Here is a 26,002-nt window from a genome sequence, read left to right as displayed (position 1 = left end):
ATCCGTTAATATTATCGGATTCGGATATTGTTTTCTAATATCCGTCAGATAATTATCGAATTCGGATATTCGGATAGCTTATCGGATTCGGATACGGATATGCCTATATCCGATCCGATAAGCTACCGTTTACAGGCCCTACAACAAACTACCATTCCTATGAGCACCCAAATTTTTAACAGCAAACTATCATTCTTATAAGCACCCAAATTTTGATTCATATGTATAACGGCAATTAGTTGGGAAAACAGATACTGTTTCATTGTTAATAAAAAAAAGTAAAAGGAAAGATCAGTTTAGATACTGTTTCTAACTTTCTTTGTCCAACAAATTAGGCCCAAATTAAACGAATCTTTAAATCAAATTGGCCATAAGAAATGGACAAGGAATAATGGTGGGATCCACTTAATTCCAGTCCTACCCAAGTGGACATTAGAACTGAACCATTCTGTCAGGATAGAATACTCTCAACCGTTTTCCCACACTCTCTCTCCTATTTCTTTCTCTATAAAAAGGACTCTCAGGAGCTTCTACAAACAAAACACAAAACAAACAAGAAGCTAGAACTTAGAAGATGAGAATGGCAACCCAAAGCTTTTCATTAACAAGATGGGCAATGGTGATTCTTACATTACTAATTGTCCTCTTGGTCGACCCATATCGAGCTTATGGTTCGAGCCGTGGTTCGATCTATAGAGGTTCAAGTTACAGTCCTCAAGCTGATCCTTCACTAGTTGGTATCTGCGAGTCATCGGTAACAATACATGGTTACAAATGCCAGGAATTCAATGTAAGAATCTGAATACAGTTTCATTTCCGCTGTTAGTTGGTTTTCTTATATGAAAATGTTTCTCTTTAATTTAAAATTGATGTGACATCTTCTAGTCCACGTATTCTAATCAATTAGTATTTTTGTAAAATTTATTTATCGAGACATCATATTCTACCATTAATACGTTTGAATACGACTCTGATTAAATCTCAATATAATTTTAAAGTTCGTCTTGATATTATGTGTTATATATATGTAGTGATTTTATTTTAATGTTATGTTATTATGACTTTTTAGGTGAAAACTGAAGATGGTTACATTTTAAGTTTACAACGAATTCCAGAGGGCCGTGCAGGTGGCGGGGATTTGAAGAATAAACAACCAATTTTACTACAACATGGTTTGCTCGTGGTACGTCCATTAACTATATATATTTAGAGAAGGAGATGCGCTTTAATTAGTTATGTCGTGTAAAACTAAAGTTCCATTTGATTTCTTTCTCTGAAGAGTCTAAACATGGCACGAGACAAAAAGTATTTACTCCTCTCAGAAATAATGTTATTAGAAAGAGAACAATGTCTTTAATTCCTAAAAGAAATTATTGTCCCTTCTATTCCTATAAAAATAGGAAATAGCATATCTTTAAGTACACAAATCATATGGAAGTTTAGGCTTGAGTCTTGATGGCACTGGGGCAAGTGTTGAAGGCCCATTGTGGAAGTGTGAAAGACGTCTCCCTCAGTCAAAATTTAAGGAGAGGGAAAACATGAACGCCTTTAACAAAAACGTGGACTCCCCTAAATAGTACTTTTAAGAAAATATTTGACTCAACTTCAGTCCCTTCATAGGAGCCCTACTTCTCTGTTTTACGTCGGCCATTTTATAAGCGCACTACCTTTCACCTATTCTTTTTGTAGGTGCTTCGAGCACTTCTCAACTTTTTCTTCTTTTTCTTCTTCAATATTCATTTCGATTTTTTTTCAAAATCTTTAGATTTTTTTGTATGCCTTTTACAGAGTTTCATTTATTAGGGAAGTTATATAAGGCCTCCCAATTTTGTTAAAAGACCTCTCCATGAACCATTTTACTTGCTAAATTATCACTAAGGGGAGGCCTTTTAACAAAAATGAGAAGGCCCTATAAAATCTCCCTACTTCAAAATATTTTCATTCAGTTCTAAAACCCAGTTTTTTCTATGATTTTATCTTTTAATCTAGTGTCCGAAAAGTTTTTGAATTGAATAAATCTTTGACAAATGTTTATCATCGATTTTAGATTGATTTTGAGTGATTTGTAAATAATAATTAGTTCTTTCAAATCTGAAAATTTTGAGTGTCTTAAGGTGTTGTGCTGGTTCAATTCCGGGAGTACATTTATTCTCTAGTCCGACACAAATAAGTTTCTTAGCCAGAACGCCTATAGTATAAATTGTGGGCGTGTATAGAGACACCCAATCAACTTCAAAGCTTTAACAGTTTAATACGATGCCAACAACTGGTAGCCCAGTTGGTAAGTTTGTATACTCTGCAAGGAAGTCTCAGGTTCTAAATAAAGTAGTTTCTGTTGACTTTTGATCATTTAATTTCGTAAGACTTTAGACCATTTTCATTTCGTCGGGTTTTAGATCAGTAATATTTCGGCAGTTATCGTGCTTATCACATCGTTTCAATATATCAATGTCTTTGTAATGACTAAAAAAAGACCAATTCAATATGGTAATTGATGGTAAAGGAAAAAAAAGTCAAACACAAACAAGACACAGTTTGACGAAAAACAAGTCAGTGTATGAGGGACTGTTTGTGTCTTTGTGACAGGAAACTTTCCAATGTCCAAGATGCTTTGACCAGTGGGAGTTGACCAGACTGTCTTCCTCATCTAAGCCGTTGTAAGAATTCAATGGCTGGACGAGTGAGAAATTCAACCCTGAGGTTTTGTGTAGCTAGGATACCTAGTGAAAATTATAAGCAGACCTCATAGTTAAATGTATTTGTAAAAGAACCCTTAAAACTTTGAAATATAATATGCAGGACGGAATGTCGTGGCTTATAAATTCACCAGACGAGTCACTTGGATTTATACTGGCAGATAACGGGTTCGATGTATGGATAGCCAACACCAGAGGCACTAGATTTAGCCGTACTCATGCTACACTTGATTCTTCTCAACCGGTACTTCAAATCATTTTCCTTGAACACTTGATTATTACACTTTCAAACTCTTGACAGAACTCTCGAGATAAATGTAGGAATCTCGATACTAAAAACACAATTAAATTGCAGAATACTGTGAAATAAAGAGTCAATACAGAAGTTCGTTATCTACATCGTGATGCTTTTTATATATGTATATCTCTCTCTTAAATTTGATGAATTTGGGAAAACAGGCATATTGGAATTGGTCATGGGATGAATTGGCCCAATTCGATCTTCCAGCTACAGTGGATTTTGTTTTCAGCCAAACAGGTCAGAGAGTTGATTATATAGGGCATTCAATGGGAACATTGGTAGCATTGGCATCATTTTCACAAGGGAACCTGGTTGACAAGGTCAGATCGGCCGCTTTACTCAGTCCAGTTGCTTACTTGAGTCATATGAACACGGCACTCGGTATTCTCGCTGCCAAAGCCTTCGTCGGAGAGGTAACCCTAACCCCCCTTTTCATACCACCAAACCAAATCATCAGACCACGTTTGTTGGTAAAAAATTGGTTCACATAATTAAACTGATCGTCTGTCTAATATTCTAGGAATTACTTTGTTGTATTGTCGAGTTAACTCTAGTCTCTCACATTTGGCCCTATTCTTTTTCATCAGATCACTTCATTAGTGGGTATTTCCGAATTTAACGTAAAAGAGTAAGTTAATGTTTCGTTTATTTATTTATTTATTCATTCAATTAAATTTTATTTATTCCATTTTTGTAGTATCTAAAATTTTTGTATGAATGAGATAAATAGGGAACCAGTGGCAAGCTTTCTCAAGTCTCTATGTTCAACTCCAGGGATGGATTGTTATGACCTAATAACTGCTGTTACAGGTACTAATCATTTCCAACATCTTACTCTCCAATTGAAATAATTCATGATTGTCTCTCTATTTAAACTGTTAAATACTCCGAAATAAATCTCTGTTACGGATAAGTTTATTACACAAGTTTTTGCGAATACAAGCTAACCCAAACACGTATGTACTCGTAGGCAAGAATTGCTGCCTTAATGCTTCTACCGTTGATTTCTTCTTGAGTAACGAACCCCAATCAACGGCAACAAAGAATATGGTTCATCTTGCTCAAAGTGAGTGCCTACAAAACATTTATGTAATTTTTTCCTACTTCGTTACTAAGGTTAATTAAATATTCGAATAATTTGCAGCTATCAGAGACGGAGTAATATCGAAGTATGACTATGGAAATCCAAACTTTAACGTGGAACATTACGGGCAACCAAAGCCTCCGGTCTATAATCTTACAAATATTCCTAAGAATCTTCCGCTATTTATGAGTTATGGAGGTCAAGACTCGCTAGCTGACACGAGAGACGTGGAATCGTTGTTGGATAGTCTTAAGTTTCATGATGGAGATAAGTTAACAGTTCATTTTGTAAAGGATTATGCTCATGCTGATTTTATAATGGGTGTTTCTGCTAAGGATATGGTTTATAATGCTCTGATGGCTTTCTTCAAAAACCATTGAGACATTGAGAAGTGATGTTTAAATAATTTAGTTCATATCAAATCAAAATAAAGGAAGGTAAGCTCATCTTAGTTTGATTAAGAAATAGTAATTTTTGTCTAAATTTATATGTAATTGTGATGAATAAAATCAAGATCTTAAAGAGTTCCTAAGATTGTCACTATTATAAGTGATGTAGTCCACAGGGTGGCGTGGGCTTAATTTCATGGAATGCTTGTTACACTTTTTGCTCTGGCTTATCGAACCTCGTAGAATATATAAGATGCGAGTATTAAAAAAAAAATGCGAACATTTATTTCAAATATCACATCTGCTCTCCATACTATATGAGACTGTGTTATAAGCATATTGTTTTCTTGTAGTTTTAACTACAAATTGCACCTTACATTGCAGTAACGCAGCAGTAGGCTTTTATACCGTTGAAGCTACTCTTAAGACATAAAATTTACTAACTTCAAGAAAAAAAAAACACACTTTAACACCCAACCACGTGCCTCAGAAGTATAAATATCAAAACCATGTTAAATGAAATTGTACTTTAACAATTCAAATAATAACATTCAAGTATTGGGGTTATATATAGCTTCGCCCTTCAAAACAAATACTTAAATTTTCCAAAAAAAAAAAATACTTAAAATGGTGAAAATTCCACACTTGAATCCCCATCAACAAAGCACTGCAACTATGTGAAAATTTGATTGTTCACTTATTGTTTTTTTTTTGTTAAAAGGGATTGTTCACTTATTGTTGTTAATAAAAAAAAAAATTCTTTATTTCTACTAGGGTGCCTTTTACAGAAAAATCAGTGTTAATATCATGAAATAACTATTTAACTCCGGCAAGGAAACGGGGATACGTTATCCTAGGGGTGGGAAAAAGATCCGGAAGACCGATATCCGACCTGTTCGACCGAGATAAAAAGTGTCCATGGACACCCGATGGTCATAACGGTCAGTGTCCGACCGGCCCGAAAGAATTGGCGGACGGTCACGGTCAAAATTTTATGTCGAAGGACCGACCGTTGACCGACCGGTACGAGTGACCGAATAGGTTGACCGACTAAACTGTCCTCATTTTTACAAGTTGACCGTTGAATTTTATAGACATATAAATATATGATGATCGTTAGCTATAGTCATATAGTCCTCCGGAAGACCAAACATTAGTGAATGACTTAATTATATCTTGTCAAATGATGATCAACTGTGTTTTTTCTTTTTTATATTTACTTTTGATTTCTTGGCTAAACATTTTCATTTGTAAGTAATTTTGTTTGTGGTAATAAAAATAAAGTTCTGAATTAAGTAAATTTATTGGAAAGTCCGGACCGAGACCGTCCGGTGTCTGACTGAACCGGTAAAATAAACGGTCTTGGACGGTCAATGGACAAAGAATTCTTGAGAGTGACCGTCCGAGTCCGCCCGAGTAAATAGGTGGTCATCAACAGTTTATGTCCGGGTCGACCGGTTCGATGAAGTTAGAGTCCTACCGGTCCGGACCGATTCCCACCCCTACGTTATCCATTTCTTTCCCGCCAGTCCGCCACTCTCAGCTCAGGCGAAAAAGAAAGAGAGAAATGATTTTATCTCTCTTCTCCCCTCAGTTGCTTCTTCAGCCATCTTCATCTTCTTCCTCTCTCTTCATCTCATCTCGCCTTTCGACTTCCCCACTACGGACCCAATCTTCACCTTCACCATTACCATCTACTTCTCTATCACTAAACCCTAACACTAACCCAATCCCAATCCCCGACCCTTCTCTAACTTGCGCTCTTCAATGTCAGCACTTTGAATCGTAAGCACTCTCTCTCTCTCTCTCTCTCTCTCTCTCTCTCGCTCTACCCTATCTGAAATGATGGGTGTGTTTTGTAGGTGTTCGGGTTGTACCCATGAATGGAATCTTCATCATCCAAGAATACTCGATGAAGCTACTGATTTCTTCAAGAACCTTGGCATTTCAAATTTCACATTTGATACTTGTAGATTGGTAATTTCATATAATAACAAATAATTTGATTTATTTTCACAAAATTAAACAATGGGTTCTGATAATTTGCTTACTATTCTTTGGTAGTGGGGATGGAGATGTCGTGCTAAATTAGCTATTAGAGGTTCATCTGTAAATCCCTTAATTGGTCTTTATCAAGAGGGTACTCATAATGTTGTTGATATTCCTTTATGCCAAGGTCAGATTTTTCAAATTTGCTTGATAAGTGCGTTCTGATTGACTATAGAACTTTTTTAAGTTTCTTTTCTTCTTTGATATATTTCAGCTCATCATCCAAGCATCAATGCGGCGGTTGAACTCCTTAAACAAGGCAAGCAATTTCTTACTATGGGTTAAGAGTGAGTAAGTTTTTAGGGTTATATTCGCGTTTTAAATCCGTATAGTTTTACAGGAATTACCATGTTCGATGTGGAGCCATATGATGAAGATGAGGGAACTGGTGAATTAAGATATGTGCAGGTAAGCATTTTGAATTTTATTTACTAGTTCATGCTATTTAGATTATATCAGTTGGTAGGAGAATAGTCCCACATTGACGAAGGAAGTCTCATGACCAAATCTATAACATCTAGGGCTTCTGCACCCGTAGCCAATTGGTTTTGAGTTGGGTGACCACAATAGTAATTGGGTGTCATAGCTAAGTCCAAATGTGATAGACCTAATGCTCAAACATATTCCACTGCTCGAAGAACGCTACATGTGTGAAAAAAGTCTGACATAGACAATGGAAATATGAAATATCATGATTTGTTTGAGTACAAAACTGATGAAGTTTAGTGATTTTACGTTTATAGATGGCTGTGACGACATTTAACACATCTCTTCCGGCTAATGAACGATACCGAAATGGTTAGTACTCAATAATTAACTATCAAACTCCCAGTCATTGTGAATATATAAAATGTGATTTAGGTTTCAACTTCGTACAGGTAAAGTACAGGTTTCTTTGGTTTGGAATTCAAGAAATGAAAACTCACCCAGTTCGGAGAAGTTAAATGCATTGGCTAATGTAAGTATCATATGTTGTTCTCCTTTAATAGGTCTAAAAGCTCAATATCCTTGATTGACATTTCGGTTGTAACTTGCAGTTTTTATGGAGAAATAGTGGGTCTCGCAGTAAAGTTCATCTAATTCACTCTGTGTGGGTTAACTTTCAGACGTCGACTAACAATGTAAGTGAAAGGGTTTCACTTTGTTCAATGGAGTTATGAACATGTTTACTGTCAAGGCGGATTGTTCTGATAAAAACCTATGAAGATGGATTGTATCTTTAATAGTTGAATTCTTCCTCTTTGACTGTTCTTTACGATATTCAAGCCACATTAATGGCTTTATATTGAGTCCTTGACATGATTCAAAGTTTTTGGGAATTGGGATCTCAGTCATTTCAAGTTGTGGATAAAAGTGATACGAAAGTTCATCTTTTTATAACTATGCATATGAGACGAACATGTCTAACCTTGAGAAAGTTAGAGAATAACGTCATTGATCTACATGTGGGACGAGGAGAAGCTATGTAAAAGCACATTTGACTATTATTTAAAGGGAAAGTATTTGAATTGGTCGAAACTCAACATATTCTGTACGTTTTTTTTTCTTACTCGCTAATGTCTAGTAGCAACTCAATACAGTGTGTTTTACAAGTTTTTCGAAAGTTTCCCGACAATTAAATTTGTATTAATTATATGCAGATAATATTTGGAAATAGATGGAGACATCTATTAGGAGAAAGAGATTTTTGGGAACATGTAGGAGGAATTGATATATCCTTGGCTCCATCCAGCTTTGGTCAAGCAAATACAAGGGTACACCATATTCATCCCAACCATATCTTTATATTTCATTACTTGTATCGGATTTGAACTTTGAACTTATTTAGTAGTTGAAGTAGGATCATTCCAAAGAATTTCAACGATTGAATTTGCTTCATAATTTGCGATCGTAGTATCATGAAATGGGGTCAAAATTTGGTTGGTTCTGGGATGAACTACATTAACCTTCTTAATGAAAAGATTGAATAGTCGAAAACTCTACTTCTCAACAATCCTTATTTCAGGCTTTTGATGCTCTTCTTCAAAAATTACACAAGTATGTTCCCTATGGATCATCTGTTACAGATCTGTATGCCGGAGCGGGTGCCATTGGGTTATCAGCAGCTGTTGCTAAAAAATGCAGGCATTTTTCCAGTTCTTACTGCTCTGACTCTACAGCATCTTACTATTTAGACAAGTATGCTGAAGTTCAAAATTACAATTTCGTATTCGCAGGGCTGTTAGATGCGTTGAGATTAACAAAGAGTCGAAGCTATCTTTTGAGAAGACTGTTAGCCGCTTGCCGAAAAATTTGGATAGCCACATTAGCTGGCATCATGCAGACACTTCAATTGTTAGTATTAAATTTGATCTCAATCTTCAATTAAAATTTCTCCTTCTTAGTTCTAAGAAGTCAAAAATGACTCCAACCCGTATCTTACAAATGGTCTTTTTCCTTTTGCTGAATGTCTTTTTAGCTCTTAACACAAGTATGAATATGGTTCAGAATATACGAAGTATCTCATGATTCATTTATAACCATGCCAGGAACCTATTTCTTGGCTGGAAGGATCAGATGTAGTTATCGTAGATCCCCCTAGAAAAGGGTTGGACCCATCACTAATCGATACATTACAAAACTTAGTTTCATACCAGCGGAAAGCTAAGGCATCTGAAAGGTAAACCTAATTTATTCTTGAGACAAGGTGAGGGGCTTTTGTAATTCATACTGCATTATTAACAAACTTTTAAATATCTATCTCAGTAGTGTCAAGGAAAAAGATGAAAAGAGGCCGTGGATTTTACGTGCAAGGGAAGATTCTGTACATATAGAAAGCACGACAACTTGGGAGAAAAGTCGGTCGTTGCCTGATACTCTTATTTATATAAGCTGTGGATGGGAGAGCTTTAAGGAGGTATTTCTGGAAATAGCATAGCAACTAAAATGTCAAACTGAGAAAACATTTAACTTCGTTTGCCCCATGTCTGTCTAAAGTCTTGACTGTTCCATCTAACGAATCAAGTGCCGAACAGGATTGCAGGTCTTTGTTGTCGAATACAAAGTGGCGTTTGGAGAAAGCCCATGGTTTCAATTTCTTTCCTGGAACCGACAGGTCTCACATTCCTTTCTTCATATATATATATATATATATATATATATATATATATATATATGTATAGTTAAAATGCGACTGCTTTATTCGTATCTTCTTTCATTTTTACTCTTATAAGCATGTTATGACGGTAAGGTCTGATTTACTACATGGTTTGATACAGTAAGTAGTAATTTGTTCTGGTTATTGACCTATAAAAGTTGACATGAGAAACCTACATCTGCAGCATTGAAGTCCTGGCAGTGTTCAAACGGAGAGGAGCAAGCGTCAAGAAAAAGAAAACAGGAAAGAAGAAGAAAAAATCACAGTAGATAAATGACCAAAACTCAAGAAGATAAGAGGGTCTTTTTTGGTTCCTTAATAGATGATTGAAAATGAAATTTGCTGATTTTTGACCAAATAATGTCAGTTGAAAATGGTTTATACAGATCGAATTCCTACTATCATGTGGTTTTCTATTTCTTACATATGACAAGTAACTTCAAGTATGAAAGCTTGAAAACAAAACTGAATACACAAGGTCGACTCTATGATCATACCTTCTGCTTAGTACATTCCTTCTATTTGACTGGTGACTTTCTGACCCTCCATCATAAGCTCCCCTTGATTCTTCAATCAAATTGAAAAACTAGTCCTTTTAAAAAAACAACCTCTGTACAGATATGCGCTGCCACCGCCGTCACAAAAAGTATGAAAGAGATGTATTATCTCTAGAACTTCCTTTCGCGCGGCGTTGGTTTTATAGCAGGTACGTGCTCGTAGATTCGGATAATACACTAGTACAGACCTAGCAAGTACAGTATCACATGAGATGATTTTGATGGTAAGTGAAGAAAGAAATGAATGTAAATGTTCTCATATACTTCTTGATGAGCATATCTGAAATAATCCATGTTAAGCGGTGGAATTCGGATGATTCACTAAGGGCTGTAAGAGGTTCACTCTCTGCTGTTGTTGCAGCTTGCTCCTGTTAGCAATGAAACTATTAGGGCATCTTAACTGATGTGTCTTGAGCAAGAAATCTGAGTTCCAACTGTTTGGACTGAAATCACTGATGGACCAGATTATGGAATAATGGGAACAGTACGAGTTGAATCACAATAGAAAGGATGCATCTATAGCTGATGTAACACCCGTCTCAATACCAACCATATTGTACTTAATCTAGGAACAACCCAGACCCACTAGACTACTAGAGTAGACCACCAATATGCTCTTCTTCACCTGGCCAATCTAGGAGTTGAAGTCTGAAAGGCGTAGCCCATATGTAAAACAAAGTCTTGTGTTAAATCTTAGGTCTGGAAGTCTTCCTAAGCTATGTCGGAGTAACTTGCACGTTAAGTATCTGTTTAACAATTAACATCATTAGCAAATAAGCATTAGATCGACAAAATTACCTTTTCCTTCATCAGAATCTCAATTATTGGACGGTGGGCAACAGTAACACATAGATGCTGGAGCCATATGATGCAAAATTAGGAACATAACAATGCACAACAAGTTAAGAGCATGGATTTCCCAAATAATAGTATCGGTGATAACCTTAAGACCACTTCCTGAATATCCATTGGTCATAGTTGCAGTTGCATTCAGATTCAATATCAGGTGAGAAGTCCTCTTTTGCCAGTATCACTTTCAGGATCTTTGATCTACTTGGCGCATTCGGCAAGTTTACCATCAATCCGCGAAGAAACACTGATTAGCAAAAGCAGGATAGACTGCACAATTTGTTGTTCTTCTGGTATTATGAAAAACCAAGAATCTGATCTTCCTGTTTTTTTTTTTTAATAAAACAGGGATACACTTTAGAGTGTCTTTCTGAAATAGATTCAGAGATAATTTTATTTCTAAAAAAAAATTAATATTGTATCTCAAACAGATTAAAAGGAAAACAATATTATTTAAAAACAAGGATTAAATAAAAGATTAGAGAGAGAAAGCCGAGTCGAGTTGTCTCTTTCCTTAAGACAGTGAACACCCTGGTATTAGTACTAAAACCAGTAAGGTGTTTGTCTCCCAGGATACAACGGCTGTACCTTTCAGTATGACGACTAAGAGTACTTCGTTTTCTGAAAGCGTGCGAACTTAGAACAAGTAGTAAGAACGACAGATGAATCGACTTCTTAAACTTTAAATGCTATGTAACTGTGAATGCTAAAATTTTCGTGTTTTGTTTGCTGGATTCTGTTTGGTATTTATAGAAGTATTGGTGACACTTCAGACAGGTGCCTTAGAAAAGAATGGATGCTTCCCAACAGTCATATTTGTCTGTTGGTTTTCGGGTGCCATGTTGACCGTCAGATCTTAACGGATCTATTAAGATCTCGCGCATTGAACGCCCACCGTTAGATCATCAACGGATCTATCTTTAGAGCGCCAAATATCCTGACCGTCAGATCATATCTATGATCGTAAAATCCAAGGCTCCAATCGCTCCTCGCGACGATGCGCGCCCACGCCGCGCGTGCGCGGTTTGCGTGGTGCAAACCACGTGAGTCACCTTTCTATTCTAAAGAACATACCATAAATATATGGAAGGTTCTATAAAAGGAAATAAACCATTTCCTCTTTCATAAATGTGGTACTAACTCAAAATCCCGGTTTTGAGTTAATGGTACCCATACCAAACGATTTTGTAATAACTCACTCATACGGAATCGGATTTGGACAAAATTTGAGTCTAAATTGAAGAGCTCGACGAGATGAATCCAACGAGACGTCTTGCTCGAGATTCTAACGAATATAGGTACATCAAATTAGTCAAAAACCGGTCCAGCTTCTTTTGAGCTCGGTACCGATTCCAACACAATTATGCAAGAAGAAATTGGAGGTGACAATCTTATCTACGAGGAAGATGTCTAATGATAACTTCATCAAGGTCAAAGGGCCTATTAGTGGCAGCAAGTACAAGCACTCCTTCGTTATCACTCACGAGTATGCCATCCCACTGCATTATAAATTCATTTTTACAATTATCTGTAGCTGCATATTCTCCTTCTGTCCTTCTACGCCCCAAGATGGTATCAGCCTTTTGAGAAAAGGTACCATAAACATTAAAAAGAGCTGAAATTTTGAAAATTCGAAGTAACAAAAAGAGAAAGGAAAACGGAAATTGAAGTTTATGTTGTTCCTCCTGTTAGAATTCGAATTTATGTTCTCTCTGTGCCTTGTCTAGATTTAGACAGAGTCTCGGTTTGAATTAGAAAACTTTTTTTCTCTGATTTAAAGAGAGATAGACGATAAGTGAATAATGATTTATCAATATCCCTTCTTTCGGATTATCCGAGTTAAACAAAAATAAAAAGAAAATCGGAGGATAAGAAGAAGAATGTTTTAGTGGAGGCGAGAATAATTTTTATTTCCTTGAGACATTTTACACCCCTGTAACAGTACCAACAGTTAGGGTGCATGCCTTCGGGATACAACAACTATCTTTTTAGAGTTTTGATGGTGCTTCAATGTTCTGAAAGCGTACAACCCTTCGTAAATAATATGAGCTCCTTGATTGATGCGACTTGATCTTCTAGACACTTGAATGCTTATGACTATTTCTGAAATCAGAATTATTCCAGACACTTGAATGCTTATGACTATTTCTGAAATCAGAATTATTCCAGGCATACTTGGAATACTGAGTTCAGAAGAGGAGAACATAATAGATGTAATTCACTCGGATGCTTCTTTCTTCATAATTTTAGATATATATATATTAGAATACTTTTGAAATTAGAATTATATTCAAGACATACTTGGAATACTAATTTCAGAAGAGAAGAAGAGAGTGAATTGAACGATTTTTGGAATGAATTTGGGTTGTTTATATAGTACTGGAATAGGCACTTCATTAAGGCCACATTAATTGGTTTTTTGGGTCATATCCCTTGTTTTTTTCCGAGACACAACTCTTGAAAAGAGTTAGTTATTTAGCTGGTATTGTCGGCTGACTTTCTTATCATTGGATTTAGGTGAAATTCGCGGAGGAAACGCTCGTGAGATGGAGCTAGATCCAACCCGAAATTTGTCCAACTGATCACCTAGATAGTTGTTAGATTAGGATCTAACGAGATCCCACCCTTGTCCCGACACGGGGTTAACGACAGTAGTTGGATCCTTGCAGCTTTTAGTCGCCGCTCGAACCTACAACGACGCCTCTAACTTCGCGACCGTCAGATCTCTTCAAATCCCATTAACGCGACCGTCCAGATCTGGACGTGCTTGCTTCGCTCAGTTGGCCCCAATATAACTTGTCCTTTTTGAAGTTTTAGTTCCTAACTTAACAGATCTTCGTTCAAACTTTAAACTTGAATTTCTCATTCATCCGGAATAGGATTTGGATTCGAGTGATCCTTGACTCCAAGTTGAAGAACTCGACGAGACAAACACAATGATGGACTTCGTTTCTATGTTTGACGAGTCGGGTCGAGTCAAAATTGACTATGATTCCAATAGTTTGTAGTATTTGTGAAGAGGTATCAACCTCTTGACTAATTGAGAAAGAAAATAAAGAGAGAGAGAGAGAGAGAGAGAGCAGTCGAGAGATAGAGTTAGAGAGAAACCAAGAGGTAGATATAGAGATAAATTGAAATATAAATTCGTTGTTATATATTTAAAGTGAAAGTACAAGTGTTTATGTATAGGTATACATGAATAGATCTAGGTATGTCTGTCAGAGATACAGTATCTAAACAAGTTTATACAAGCTTATCTAACTAAATCCGAAGTAGCTGGGCTCTCGTTGGTCAAGTGGGACCGCGTCGGGTTCATGATCCGGGTGGATCCTAATACTCCCCTCCAGTTGGAGCAGTCTTCTTGAACGGATCAGCACCAAGAGGCTTCGTAAAAATGTTAGCTAGTTGGTCTTGCGTTGGTGTAAATCTTGGTGCAAAGATGTTGGCTTTAATCTTCTGAGGAATGAAGTGGCAGTCCATCTCAATATGCTATGTACATTCATGAAAACGGGGTTGTCGACAATGTGTAGTGTTACCCGGTTTTCACAATGGACCGTCATATGAGAAGAATGCTTGATACTTAGATGAAGTAATACATATTTGAGCCACTAGAGCTCACAAGTGAGAGTGGGCAAGAGCACAGTATTCTGCTCCAGTAGAAGTTTTGCAACACTTGGTTGCTTTTCGGATTTCCAAGATAAGGAGTTGGAACCAAGCATTGTAAAATATCCAGTGGTAGATCATCGTGTGGAAGGACAACCTACCCAGACGACAATAACCAGTTATGTGGAGGGAACTGCCAGAGAGGTGAAGATGTTGTCGTCCAGGGAACCTCTAAGGTACCTACGTACGCAGTGAGCTGCATTTAGGTGAACTGTACTTGGAGTCTGCAAGAATTGACTTAAATTATTTGACTGCGTAATATGTCTGGGCGGGTGGAAATGAGATAAAGGAGTCGTCCTACGAGACGACGATAGATGGCAAGGCTGGTAAGGGGTCGCCATTAGTTAGACTGAGACGAAGTTCATGTTCCATAGGAAATTGTGACGGACGAGAGGCAGTAAGATCAGAGTCCTTAATAATGTCGAGAACATATTTGCGTTGAAAAAGGAAGATGCTTTGAGATGAGCAGAAGACCTCAATTCCTAGAAAATACTGAGGGTGACACGAGTCTTTGAGAGACGATCTAAGAAAGACTTAATTATAGAAATTGCTAAATCATTGTTGCCTATGATAATTATATCATCTACATAGACGAGGACAAAAATGGAAGTAATATTTGAGCGAAATGTAAAAAGGGAATAATTAGATTTTGATTAAGAAAAACCTTTTTGAAAAAGAACGGAAAAAAAATTGGAGAACCATTGGCGAGATGCTTGTTTAAAATCGTAAAGTGATTTTTGGTAGACCTTGGACCCCCCTGATGGGAAAATCTGGGTGGAAGTTTTATAAAAAGTTCTTCATGGAGGTCCCCTTGGAAAAAGGTGTTTGTTGACATCAAGTTGATGAAGAGACCATCCTTTGATGGTCGCAAATGAGAGGAGGACCAAAAATAATAACCAAATATGCGAAGATGAGAAAGATCTAAAGGATAACTCAAGAGCCCATGAGGCGCGAGTGGATATCCAATAAAAATGCCGGCAGAGGCAAGAGGGTTCAATATAGTTTTGACTATTGGAATTATCGCGTAACATAACAAACAAATATGCGAAGATGAGAAAGATCTAGAGGATCACTCAAGAGCCTCTCATTAGGCGACAAATCATTGAGAACTGGAGTGGGAAGTTTATTTATTAAACTAACGACAGTTAATACGCATTCTCCCTAAAAAGAGAGGGGGAGATGGACTTGAAGACGAAGTGATCGGGCTACTTCAATGATGTAGCGATTTTCTTTCCAACACCCCATTTTTTAGCCTGTGTTCGAGAAACCAATGTTGTAGAATATATGGTTCATAAATTCCAAACCATTATCGAAACAAAATATTTTAATACGTGAATCAAATTGGGTGGAGACATAATTAAAAAAATTACTAACAAATTTAGGGGCATCAGATTTACAATGCATGAGAAGCAACCATGTATAACGGGAATAATCATCAACAAGTTTTAAAAAATAACAACAACCGGAATTGGAAAGTGCCGAAAAGGGGCCCCACCAATCCGCGTGAATAATCACAAAGGAATGAAGATAAAACAGAAGAACTAATGGGAAAAGGTAAACGAGACTGTTTAGGAAGGGGACAAACATCGCACGAGATTTTACTATTAAATGAAAAAGAAGGAATACATGTAACCTTAAAAATAAAATACTTAAAACGAGAAAGAGTGAAGGGTGACCTAAACGCCAACGCCAAGCATCGTAAGAAACACTAAACTACAAATTAAAAAAATATTAGGCTCCGTGCTAAGGATGTAGAGAATATCATGAAGATTACCATGCCCAATCGTTGTCCTCGTTTCTCGGTCCTGAAAAACACAAGAGTCAGAATCAAACAAAGCAGTACAATGGAGGGAAGAAGAAATTTGAGAGACAGAAATATGATTAAATTGAAAAGATGGTAGATGAAGGACATCTTTTTAAAAAAATGTATTAGAGAGATACACCAAGCCAATGTGGAGAACTCGAACCCGTGAGCCATCGGCTAATTTAACAAAGTAGTTAGGTGGTGCCGGAAAATAATGAGAAAACGTGAGAAGACCGACCATATAGGTTGGCAACCCGAATCGATGACCCAAGGTGATAGAAAAAAAACATGCCCATGAGGTTGATATGTTGCACTGGGGGTGCCTATAGACATGGCTCTAGTGGACTGCTTCTTCGAGGTCGTCTGGGCCTTGGTTTATCTGAGCGATCAAACCGGGAATGACCTCCATCATTAGAAGCGACAGCAAGAAAGGCGGCCTCGGAGGCGAACTTGGTGGAGGAGACAATATTATGTTGAATTTCTTCTTGTTTAACAAGAGAATGAATTCGTAAAATGTAAAGGAAGGGGTCCGTTAATAAGGTTTGGCTAAAATAGTCGAGAATCGATCGTGGAGACCTTGGAGAAATTCCATCGCTCGATCGTGATTTGAGCGGTCAATAATAGATTTGTAATGTCTACAAATGCAAGGATCCCCAATCAGGAGACTGTAACTCATCCTGAAGAGACTTGAGATTGGAGAAATATGTAGAGATATGAGAACCCTCTTACTTTAGGGAGGAATTAGCTCTCTTAAGTTGGAGACTTTAGGAGCATTAGTTTGATAAAATCGACCGGGGAGATTTTTCTGGATGTCAGAATCATTCTCATCATAGAGGATGGAAGACCGAAGAGATGAGTCAACAGAGTTAATGAGCCAACTCGAAACTAAATCAAGGCATCATTCCCATAGATGCAAATCATTGGGGTTGGTGGGTTTTAAAAGTGTCCCATAAACGAAGCCAAGTTTGTCTTTGGCTCTTAGAGCATTTGTCATTCCTCGAGACCAGGAAGAATAGTTGTCACCACTGAAGAGAGTAGTGAGCAAAGTAGTGGTAGGAGAATCAAAATGATGCACATCAAAAGGACCAGTAGGATTGGTGATAGTAGGTGCATTAGTCCCAGTAGAAATGTCGGTAGTGGTCATAATGGATTAAAAAATGCTCTTATACCATGTGAAGAGGTATTAACCTCTTGATTAATGGAGAAAGAGGGGACCGAGAGAGAGAGAGAGAGCAACAAATATATAGAGTTAGAGAGAAACCGAGAGGTAGAGATAGAGATAACAAGAAAGATAAATTCTCTCTGTTATATATTTTAAGTGAAAGTACAAGTGTTCATATATAGGTTTACATGAATGAATCTGGATATATCTAAACAAGTTTATACAAGTTTATGTAACTAGATCCTTAGTAGCCGGACTCTCAGTTGGCCGAGTGGTACTGGCTCGGGTCCATGATCCTGGTGGATCCTAGTAATATTCACCTCATCTACAAAAATAACAGTAGGAGCAAGTTTACTTGCCAGTGAGAAAACAACGTTTGAATAGTTAAGACACTCACTCCGACATACAAAGAGATGACAACAGTTTAAGAAACTAGAAAAACAAAAGAGGTATTGTTAGATTATCAACGTTAGAAATGATGGTAGTAGTTGAAACACTGATTAAGTTTGCGCCGGATTCAGTTGCGACAGCTTTAGTAAGCACAGTCTTCCAGTTCCAAGGGGTCCAAATAGAAGTATGCCTTTGCACGGCTGCACAAAAATTATTGTCAACTTTGAGCCTCACAACCCTCAGAGTAAGAATATCAGAAAACTAAATCACCTCCTATTTATAGTAAGACAACTCTAATAGGGAATGAATCGTAAGGAAAATCATATATAATGGACTAAATGGGCAAACCTTTGTTAGGTGGCCCTTTCTGGATAACTCAGGCCTTCGCAAAGGAAGCATTTCTTTCAATATATCCTTAACGTTCTCAAGAACTCCAATGTATTAAAAAATTACTCCAATGTCATTAGGTGGTATTAAATCACTCAAAAGCTATCTATCGCATTGATTCAATTGCACATGTAAATTTCAATCAATGGTCAAATCAAGAATTTGGATACTATATCTTTAGAAAGACGGGGATAATGATAATAAGAGAATCACCCTGAGCGATTTCTTCATAAAGTTGGATTCATCCTGTACACTGTAGATATGCTAGACCATATTGGATGATGCGAAAAGGTAAAAGTATGTTCGTGTCAAAATACTTCAAAAAAAAACTTAAAATGTGGGGATACTTCTCAGGCGACAAAACAAACTCTGTGTGTTTATCATCAACAATTTGGTTTTGCACAAGATGGTGACTTAGAGCCCATCCGACTACTTTCTTTGTAACTAGCATGATCGGATATATTATCTAAAGAGTGGAACATTATAAACAGAATTTCATGTCATAACTTACTTTTGTTTGCAAGTGTTTGATCTTTCACACATAGTATTTTAAGTTCTTTACACTCAAGCCCAGGGGGCTCGAGAACCTATACATGAGTCGCACTGCACTCGGTAAGGTATTAATTAAAAAAAATGGAAATAGAAGAAATAAAAAAAAAGTCTTTTACCATATGTAAGTGGCTTAATTCCTCATTTTTGTAAGGGTTTCCACATCTTTATCCAACCGTTCTTTCAAGTAACAAGAAGTTCATTATCTTGCAAAAAGGGTCATAGATAAGATGCGATATGCAACGACATTAGTAAGGGCTAACAAGCTAGAATAATGATGAGACATGAAAATGTCCCATCTGAATCTCTTAACTAAGGCTAGTTAGTCCAATTCGAGCAGTTACTCTGATGAATTGTTTGTTTCTCTTGTCTAGGTGTCTTCTATGGAATTAAGCGCGAAAAATAGCTAAAATCGGGAGAAAGACATACTAGGGGCATTTTGTTCATTTATAGAGTTTGGTGATTTGTCCATATCGGATGAGAGGTGGAGCCTAAGACGAACCCAATGGCGAAAGCGGAGGTCAAAATCGGAGTCCGGATAAGAAAGTTAGCCCAAGTCAAAGATTAGAGTCAAGGATGATGACCAAATCGGCTAGCTGACACATGGTGTCAAATCTGACGGTGAGGAGAAATTTTCGGTACACTGGTGGGCACGAGTAAGTCATTTTTGGGATGTCAACCAAGGTATGATTCCGTACGGTGCGGCTTAAAAAAACCAATTGCCCGCAAGGATCTAGGGGGTCAGCTTCAGATTTCCAACACATGAATCCAATGCGATATATTTCCCTATCTCGCGAAGCACCGTAACATATAAGAATGGCCAGCTATGTACACGTGATTGGCAACTAAACTTGTGCTGATCCTTCCTTTAATATCTGTTTCCCTCTTTTCTGGTTTGTGTGAGTTTTAAAAAAAAACAAAATATATAGAAAGAGAGGGAAAGTTACTTAAAGAGGGAAGGCAAGATTGAGGGATATTTCTGAGATCAAGAAGGAAGCCGAGAGATTGAGATTGAAGGCTGGAAAGGAAAGAGAGATTTGTGGGAGAATAATGAAGATTTTGTCTTGCATTGAGAAAGAAGATAACAAAGAGAGATTCGATCAATGAGTTAATGGTGGAAAGATTTAGAGAGAAAATATGGTTTTCTTTGCTGTTCCAGTAGAGGGAGAAATCGAGTTATCTCTATTGATCTATTTACAGAGAGAGATGGTTGGAGAAGGAAAGAATCCTTATAGATATTTGATTGAAAAAATCGGTTGGCTGAATATATTTTCTAGAGAGAGAGATTTCTTTCTCTTAAAATAAAATAACAGAGAGAGACAGCCACAGAGATTTGGAATTTTGGGTTTTTCTTCTTCTATCTCTATAAAACAGGGAGCTCTTCATCAGACAAGGTATCTCGGTTTTGCGGGGTCATCTCTTCTCGAGCTCAACTACTAAAGATCAGAGAGAGAGAGAGAGAGCATTTTTCATCACCTTCTCTTGTTCCTGTTCTTATTGTATTGAGAGAAAGAAAACAGAATTTGAGAGAGAGTTTGAATCAGAGAGACTTGTAGAGAGAGAGAGAGAGATATTACAGAGAGAGAGAGAGAGAGATTATGATTGTATCTTTCGGTCTCTAATCATTTATATAATCATCTTCTCTTCCATTCATCTAGTGTTTAGAATTGAAAAGTAAAAGAAAGAAGAAGTAAAAAATAGTAGAGAGAGAGAAAATCAGAGGAGGAAGAAGACCACGTTTGGGTCAATAATCTCTCTGGAAAATAATTTTCCCAGAGAGAAAATACTTCCGAGAAGACGAGAAACTTTTTTCCTTAGGGGCGTGGTTGGTTGCAACAGAGAAAATCAGCAAGAAAAGTTAAATTCCTTTTCCTCTTTTCTCTTAATTCTTCATACTTATGTTAAATACTTTAATCGAGGTTTTAACGAAAACATTTTCCGGAATTCGAGTAGTTCATTACCTTGACTTTTGAGTTATAAAAAGAGATTTAAATCGTTTAATTATTGGTTCTTAAACTAATTGTATATGGTGAATTCAGAAATCCTAGGTCTCTCCCCCATTTGAGTTCCTTGTATCATTTGTATTTATTTTCATTTCCGTTATTTTATTTTAATATTTTATTCATTTTAAAACCAAAATCAAAACATTTGAAAAATCTTATTACTTCCTAGTTTTAGAATAAGTTTAACCTAGTCTCTGAGGAACGAACCGGTCTTACCTGAACTATTACTTGACGCCCGTGCACTTTCGAGTGTAGACCTATTTAGGAAACTTTCTAGGCCCATCAAATAACGAAATGCTTCTAGCGTGTTAACGGTGATTATGTTCTGGGGCGGATCTAGACTCATTAACAGGGGAGGCTAAGAAATAAGGGTTAATTCCCAAATGACCCCCTACTTTATGACCAGCATCCCGCGTAGTCCCTAGTTTATCGAAAATACCCAGATGACTCTCTTTATCTGTTACCGTCAAATGTCCGTTAAATCTCTCTCCTCCATCTCATCACCTCTCTCTGCCACGTCATCCCTCTCGCCACCTCATCATCTTCTCCGATAAGGTCGTCGACCGATGAAAATTTTTGGCGACCAGCCGGCTACCTTTGAAGGTCTGAGAAAACCCAGATCTCGAAGGTCTAAGTTTTTCTACACCTCGAAGATCTGGGAAAATCAGACCTTCGAAGGTCTGGGTTTTTCAGACCGGCGAAGGGCTCCCCCTTCACCGACCAGAATATAGAGAGAGTGTGAGAATAGAGAGGAAGAGAGAGAAAATGAGAGGGAGAAAGAGAAAAGGAGAGGAGGATAGAGAAGAAAGAGGAAGGAGAAGAGGAAGAAAGAAAGAAAAAAAATATATATATATATATATATATATATATATATATATATTTAAGTATGAAGGTACCGGTCGCTGGAAATTTTGGTCGGTCGGCGACCTTATCGGAGAAGATGATGAGGTGGCGAGAGGGATGACGTGGCATAGAGAGGTGATGAGATGAAGGAGAAGAGTTAACATGCGTTTGACGGTAACGGAAAAAGTGAGCCATCTAGATATTTTCAATAAAGTAGGGGGCTACGCGGGAAGCTGGTCATAAAGTAGGGGGTCATTTGAGAAATAATCCAAAAAATAACAATGACCATGCATGTAGAAAATTACAACTGAACTCAAATAACTAAAAGACATACAAAAGTCTAAAGAAAAAAAGACTAAAAGACATAGTCAACAACCCTTGGTTGGAGTAGTAAGAGGTATAGTCTTCCATTCTAGAGGTCAAGGATTTGAGACACGATGAACAATTCAAAAAAAAAAAACTAAAAAGAATACAGAAATCTAATTTTTTTTTTTAATAAAAACATATAATTGTTATTAAGTTTTCTTGATGGTTAATGGTCTATGTATAGTTTTTCGTCCGTCTTTTTACGCACAATGATTTATATAAATCTTAAAAAAGAATGAACAAATAAAAAGAAGTGTTTTTATTAGTGTGAGATTATAAAGTTTAAATACTGTAAATAAAGAGAAATTTGGTCAAAACTTCTTATTAATTTTTTGTTTTGGTGAATAAAGATCACTCAGTATAACTTGTCTTTTTAACTCAAAAAATTTAAAATTACGTTTTCGGTCTGAGTTTTTGTTAAATAAACTTTTTATTTTATTTACTTCGTGTGAAGATTATATTATTGAGGAGCGAGGAAAAACAAGATAACTGGTGTTTTTTTTTAATGTAGGTTAGTCTAAAATTTGAAATAAATTGAAGTGATGAAATGCAGTTTAGCATTGAGATGTTCAAATTATTAGTACATTTAAGTAGTTATAGATTTTGTTCAAGTGAAAAACGTGGGATTTAAGTTGTGCCTTAATTGACAAGTTATAGATTAAAAAGGTGAAAATCTTTCCATCCATTTGAAATTCACATCAACTATAAACGTGAATGGTACACAAAGTCGATGGTGAAAATCAAAAGCCAAGACATTGAGGTTTGTTCACCTTAACCTTAGTTCACCAACCCAATCGCACCTACAGTTTAATTTGTTTTACATGTGTAACAATGATTTACTAAACTTATAGGACTTAAGTTACCTTCCAATACATACAAAGTGTACTTCGAAAAGTAACAATATCAACAACTAGGGTGCACTCGGGGGCGAGTCCACATAGGGTCAGTGGGGGCATGGGGGCACGAACAGTACCAACAACTAGGGTGCACTCGGGGCGAGTCCACATAAGGTCAGTGGGGGCACGTACCTCCATGACCCTAATGTGACTCGTATGTGTTAAATTGCACTTGTCACTATATTATGTATCTATAGTTTCACATTTTAAAAAGAATTCTTTTCTAACTCAATGGGTGAAACGTTTGGATTACATTGTGGAGGTCTTGGGATCGACCTACACACAACACCTTTTTTTTTTCTTGAAGTTCCACTACTTACACTTTTTTTCTACAATGTCTACTATTTACGTTAGTCGAAAGTATTGTTTGGTTTAAGATGATTGCTTATTAAAAATACTTTATAAAGTGCATATTTGGTCTAAAATTGGTTCTTATTAATTGAACTAATTCAATTTTGGCCTCCTCAACGTGACCAACTTAATAAAACGACTTCGTAGAGATGATGAATTATCTAAATAACTCCCTTAATTTTGATTATGTATGATTTTTTAGTGACTTGTATTTTGGACTTCAAGATTGTTTTTACACGTTTGTTATGGTAAACATGTTATCAGAAAGAAAAGTTTATCTTTATTTTTTTTTTCCAATACGATCACTTGCTCTTCATCATCTCCATCGTTTTCTTAATCTTCACCACTATCTCTTCATCCCTTCCTTTGTTTTTTATTTTAATATTTTTTGGGAATGCAGTTGTGATGCCGCGGAAAGTCTACGGTGACAATTCGTGGTGGTTCAACATTCTCTAAGGGAGTTTCTTTTACGTTTCTTGTATTAATGCGGGGTTTTTCTTCCCTCTGAAATTCAAAGTTTCTATAGCCCTGCTCCCGAGCTTCTGCTTTTAAGCCCAAGTTGTATGCATCTTGAATAGTCCATAAAATTAACTAACCTTACCTTTTCTCTCAAACTACATCTCAAGCTAAATTTTAATCCGTTCAGAAATCGATCTATAAGAACATTATCAGGTTCTGTAACGTTTTCCATACTGTTTCTTTGAGCCAATTTTGAGAACTCCATGTAATATTCACCCACTGAACGCAACCCTTGTCTACACTTCTTTTATATCCTGAATAACTGTTGTTGATAATCAGGAGGTAAGAACCACTCCCTCAAGTTCTCTTTCATAGACGACCAACTCTGAATTGGAGCCTTTCTTTGTGTCATCCTTAAGAGTTGTAATTGATCCCACCAATCTGCGACACTCCCTCTAAGTCTATAAGCAAAGATTTTAACTATCTGCTCATTAGGAATAGTAGTCCATATATTGACTTGTCGTTCAACCTTATCTAGCCAATCGAAGAACTCTTCCATAGTTAAATACCCATCGAAAATTGGTATCTATTCGTTGATCTTGTACTCACTATACTCTTTACGTAGGTGCACTTGAACTGAAAAACTGTTACCACGATAATACTTCTCCATATTGAATGATTGATAAAACAAAATAGGGAATAATAATAATAATGTGATTCTCTACGAACAAAAATATTATAATACTAAAATAACTAGATATTAATATATCGAAGATACTTGGAATATCTCCTGAAAATCTCCCTGTATCAAGTTAGGAGAAAGATCCCAAACCATATTGATGAGAAAATTAGAGATTACTTGTTGGACATCAAAATTACCATGGATATCTAAACTATAAATAAAATTTTGTTGAAAATTTGTTTATTGATTCTAGCCTGATCGCATACTATGGAACTATAACAAAAAAGTGCTCCCACTCATAAAATTTTCTGGCCTCGCCACTATAGACACTTGAATATTATAGCTTCACTCAGATACTTCTCTCTTCAGAATTCTAGACAAACCAGAATATTTCTAAAATTAGAATTATATTTCAGACACACCAGAATATTGATTTCAAAAGAGAAGGGAAGAAGATAAATGCTGAATTCACTCGGAGACTTCTTTCTTCAGAATTCTAGATATACTAAAATATTTCTAAAAACAAGATTTCTATTTTGGACACACCAGAATACTGATTTTAGAAGAGAAGAGGAAAAGAAAATGAATTGGATCAAGAATGGAATGATTTTGGGTTGTTTATATAGGAATTGAATAGGTACATGTGTCTTTTGGGGTTAAGGGGCGCAGCTGTTCAGAACTAGGGACTAAACTTGAAGTCTGGATCAAGTTTAGAGTCGGTTGAAATCTGGGACGTTGGATCCACCTAAAAAGCGCGGACAGAACGACAAGCGTTGGATTAATACCGAAATGTGCCCGACAGATCAAAACCCACCCGTTAGTTGAAGCTAGGCGTTAGCCTCCTGCCCGAAGCGGGAATGTCTCGGGCCGTTAGATCTTAGGCTTTCCGCGGAGTGAACGCGAGCCGTCCAGATCTGGTCGTGTTCGCTTCGCTCAAATGGCCCTCAATCTGACTTGTCCGATTTGACGCTTCAGTCCCTAATTTGACCGATCTTTGTCCAAACTTTAGACTTGAATTTCTCATTCACCAGGAATTGATTTTGAGTGATTCTTGACTCTAAGTTGAAGAGCTCGACGAGACGAACACAATGGAGCATTCTGTTTTTGAGGTTGACGAGTCGAGTCGAGCCAAAATGGGCTCTGATTCCAACAATCCCCCACATGAATGAAAATTCGAGGTTTACTATGATATATTCAAACATACTATACTAACATACTGACACTAAGAGGGTGTTTGATTTTTAGCACTTACAAGTGATATCACTTACTAAGTGATAATCACTTACTAAGTGATATCACTTGTAAGTGCTATGGTGTTTGTTTTTCAATCACTTCTAAGCACTTGATTTTTATTTTTATATTAATTCTAAATGTCATAAAAATGAA

The 26,002-nt window shown here is 36.7% G+C and overlaps 2 protein-coding genes and 1 pseudogene across 2 annotated transcripts; 2 read left to right on the top strand and 1 right to left on the bottom strand.

Moving 5' to 3' along the window:
* Positions 1 to 453: 453 nt before the first annotated feature.
* On the top strand, positions 454 to 4,632 carry LOC147567437 (triacylglycerol lipase 2-like). Its single transcript, XM_086669513.1, has 8 exons — positions 454 to 790; positions 1,070 to 1,183; positions 2,800 to 2,940; positions 3,156 to 3,410; positions 3,585 to 3,625; positions 3,728 to 3,807; positions 3,968 to 4,063; positions 4,142 to 4,632. The coding sequence occupies exons 1-8, from the start codon at positions 575 to 577 to the stop codon at positions 4,459 to 4,461; spliced, it is 1,263 nt and encodes a 420-aa protein (XP_086525639.1). The 5' UTR covers positions 454 to 574; the 3' UTR covers positions 4,462 to 4,632.
* A 1,347-nt stretch (positions 4,633 to 5,979) lies between these two features.
* Positions 5,980 to 10,149, top strand: LOC147567436 (S-adenosyl-L-methionine-dependent methyltransferases superfamily protein). The gene is made up of 15 exons (XM_086654088.1): positions 5,980 to 6,255; positions 6,333 to 6,447; positions 6,535 to 6,646; positions 6,734 to 6,778; positions 6,860 to 6,927; positions 7,263 to 7,317; positions 7,398 to 7,477; positions 7,557 to 7,640; positions 8,160 to 8,273; positions 8,525 to 8,643; positions 8,736 to 8,853; positions 9,048 to 9,178; positions 9,265 to 9,415; positions 9,534 to 9,613; positions 9,840 to 10,149. The coding sequence occupies exons 1-15, from the start codon at positions 6,038 to 6,040 to the stop codon at positions 9,922 to 9,924; spliced, it is 1,575 nt and encodes a 524-aa protein (XP_086510214.1). The 5' UTR covers positions 5,980 to 6,037; the 3' UTR covers positions 9,925 to 10,149.
* Positions 10,150 to 10,415: 266 nt separating this feature from the next.
* LOC147567435 (outer mitochondrial transmembrane helix translocase-like) lies at positions 10,416 to 24,199 on the bottom strand (annotated as a pseudogene).
* Between the last annotated feature and the right edge of the window lie 1,803 nt (positions 24,200 to 26,002).

The sequence above is a fragment of the Eschscholzia californica genome, unplaced genomic scaffold, assembly GCF_041429995.1.
Source record: "Eschscholzia californica isolate CP2 unplaced genomic scaffold, dmEscCali1.0.p SCAF_1, whole genome shotgun sequence".
Classification (NCBI taxonomy): Eukaryota; Viridiplantae; Streptophyta; class Magnoliopsida; order Ranunculales; family Papaveraceae; genus Eschscholzia; species Eschscholzia californica.
This window is presented reverse-complemented; position numbering and strand designations above follow the sequence as displayed.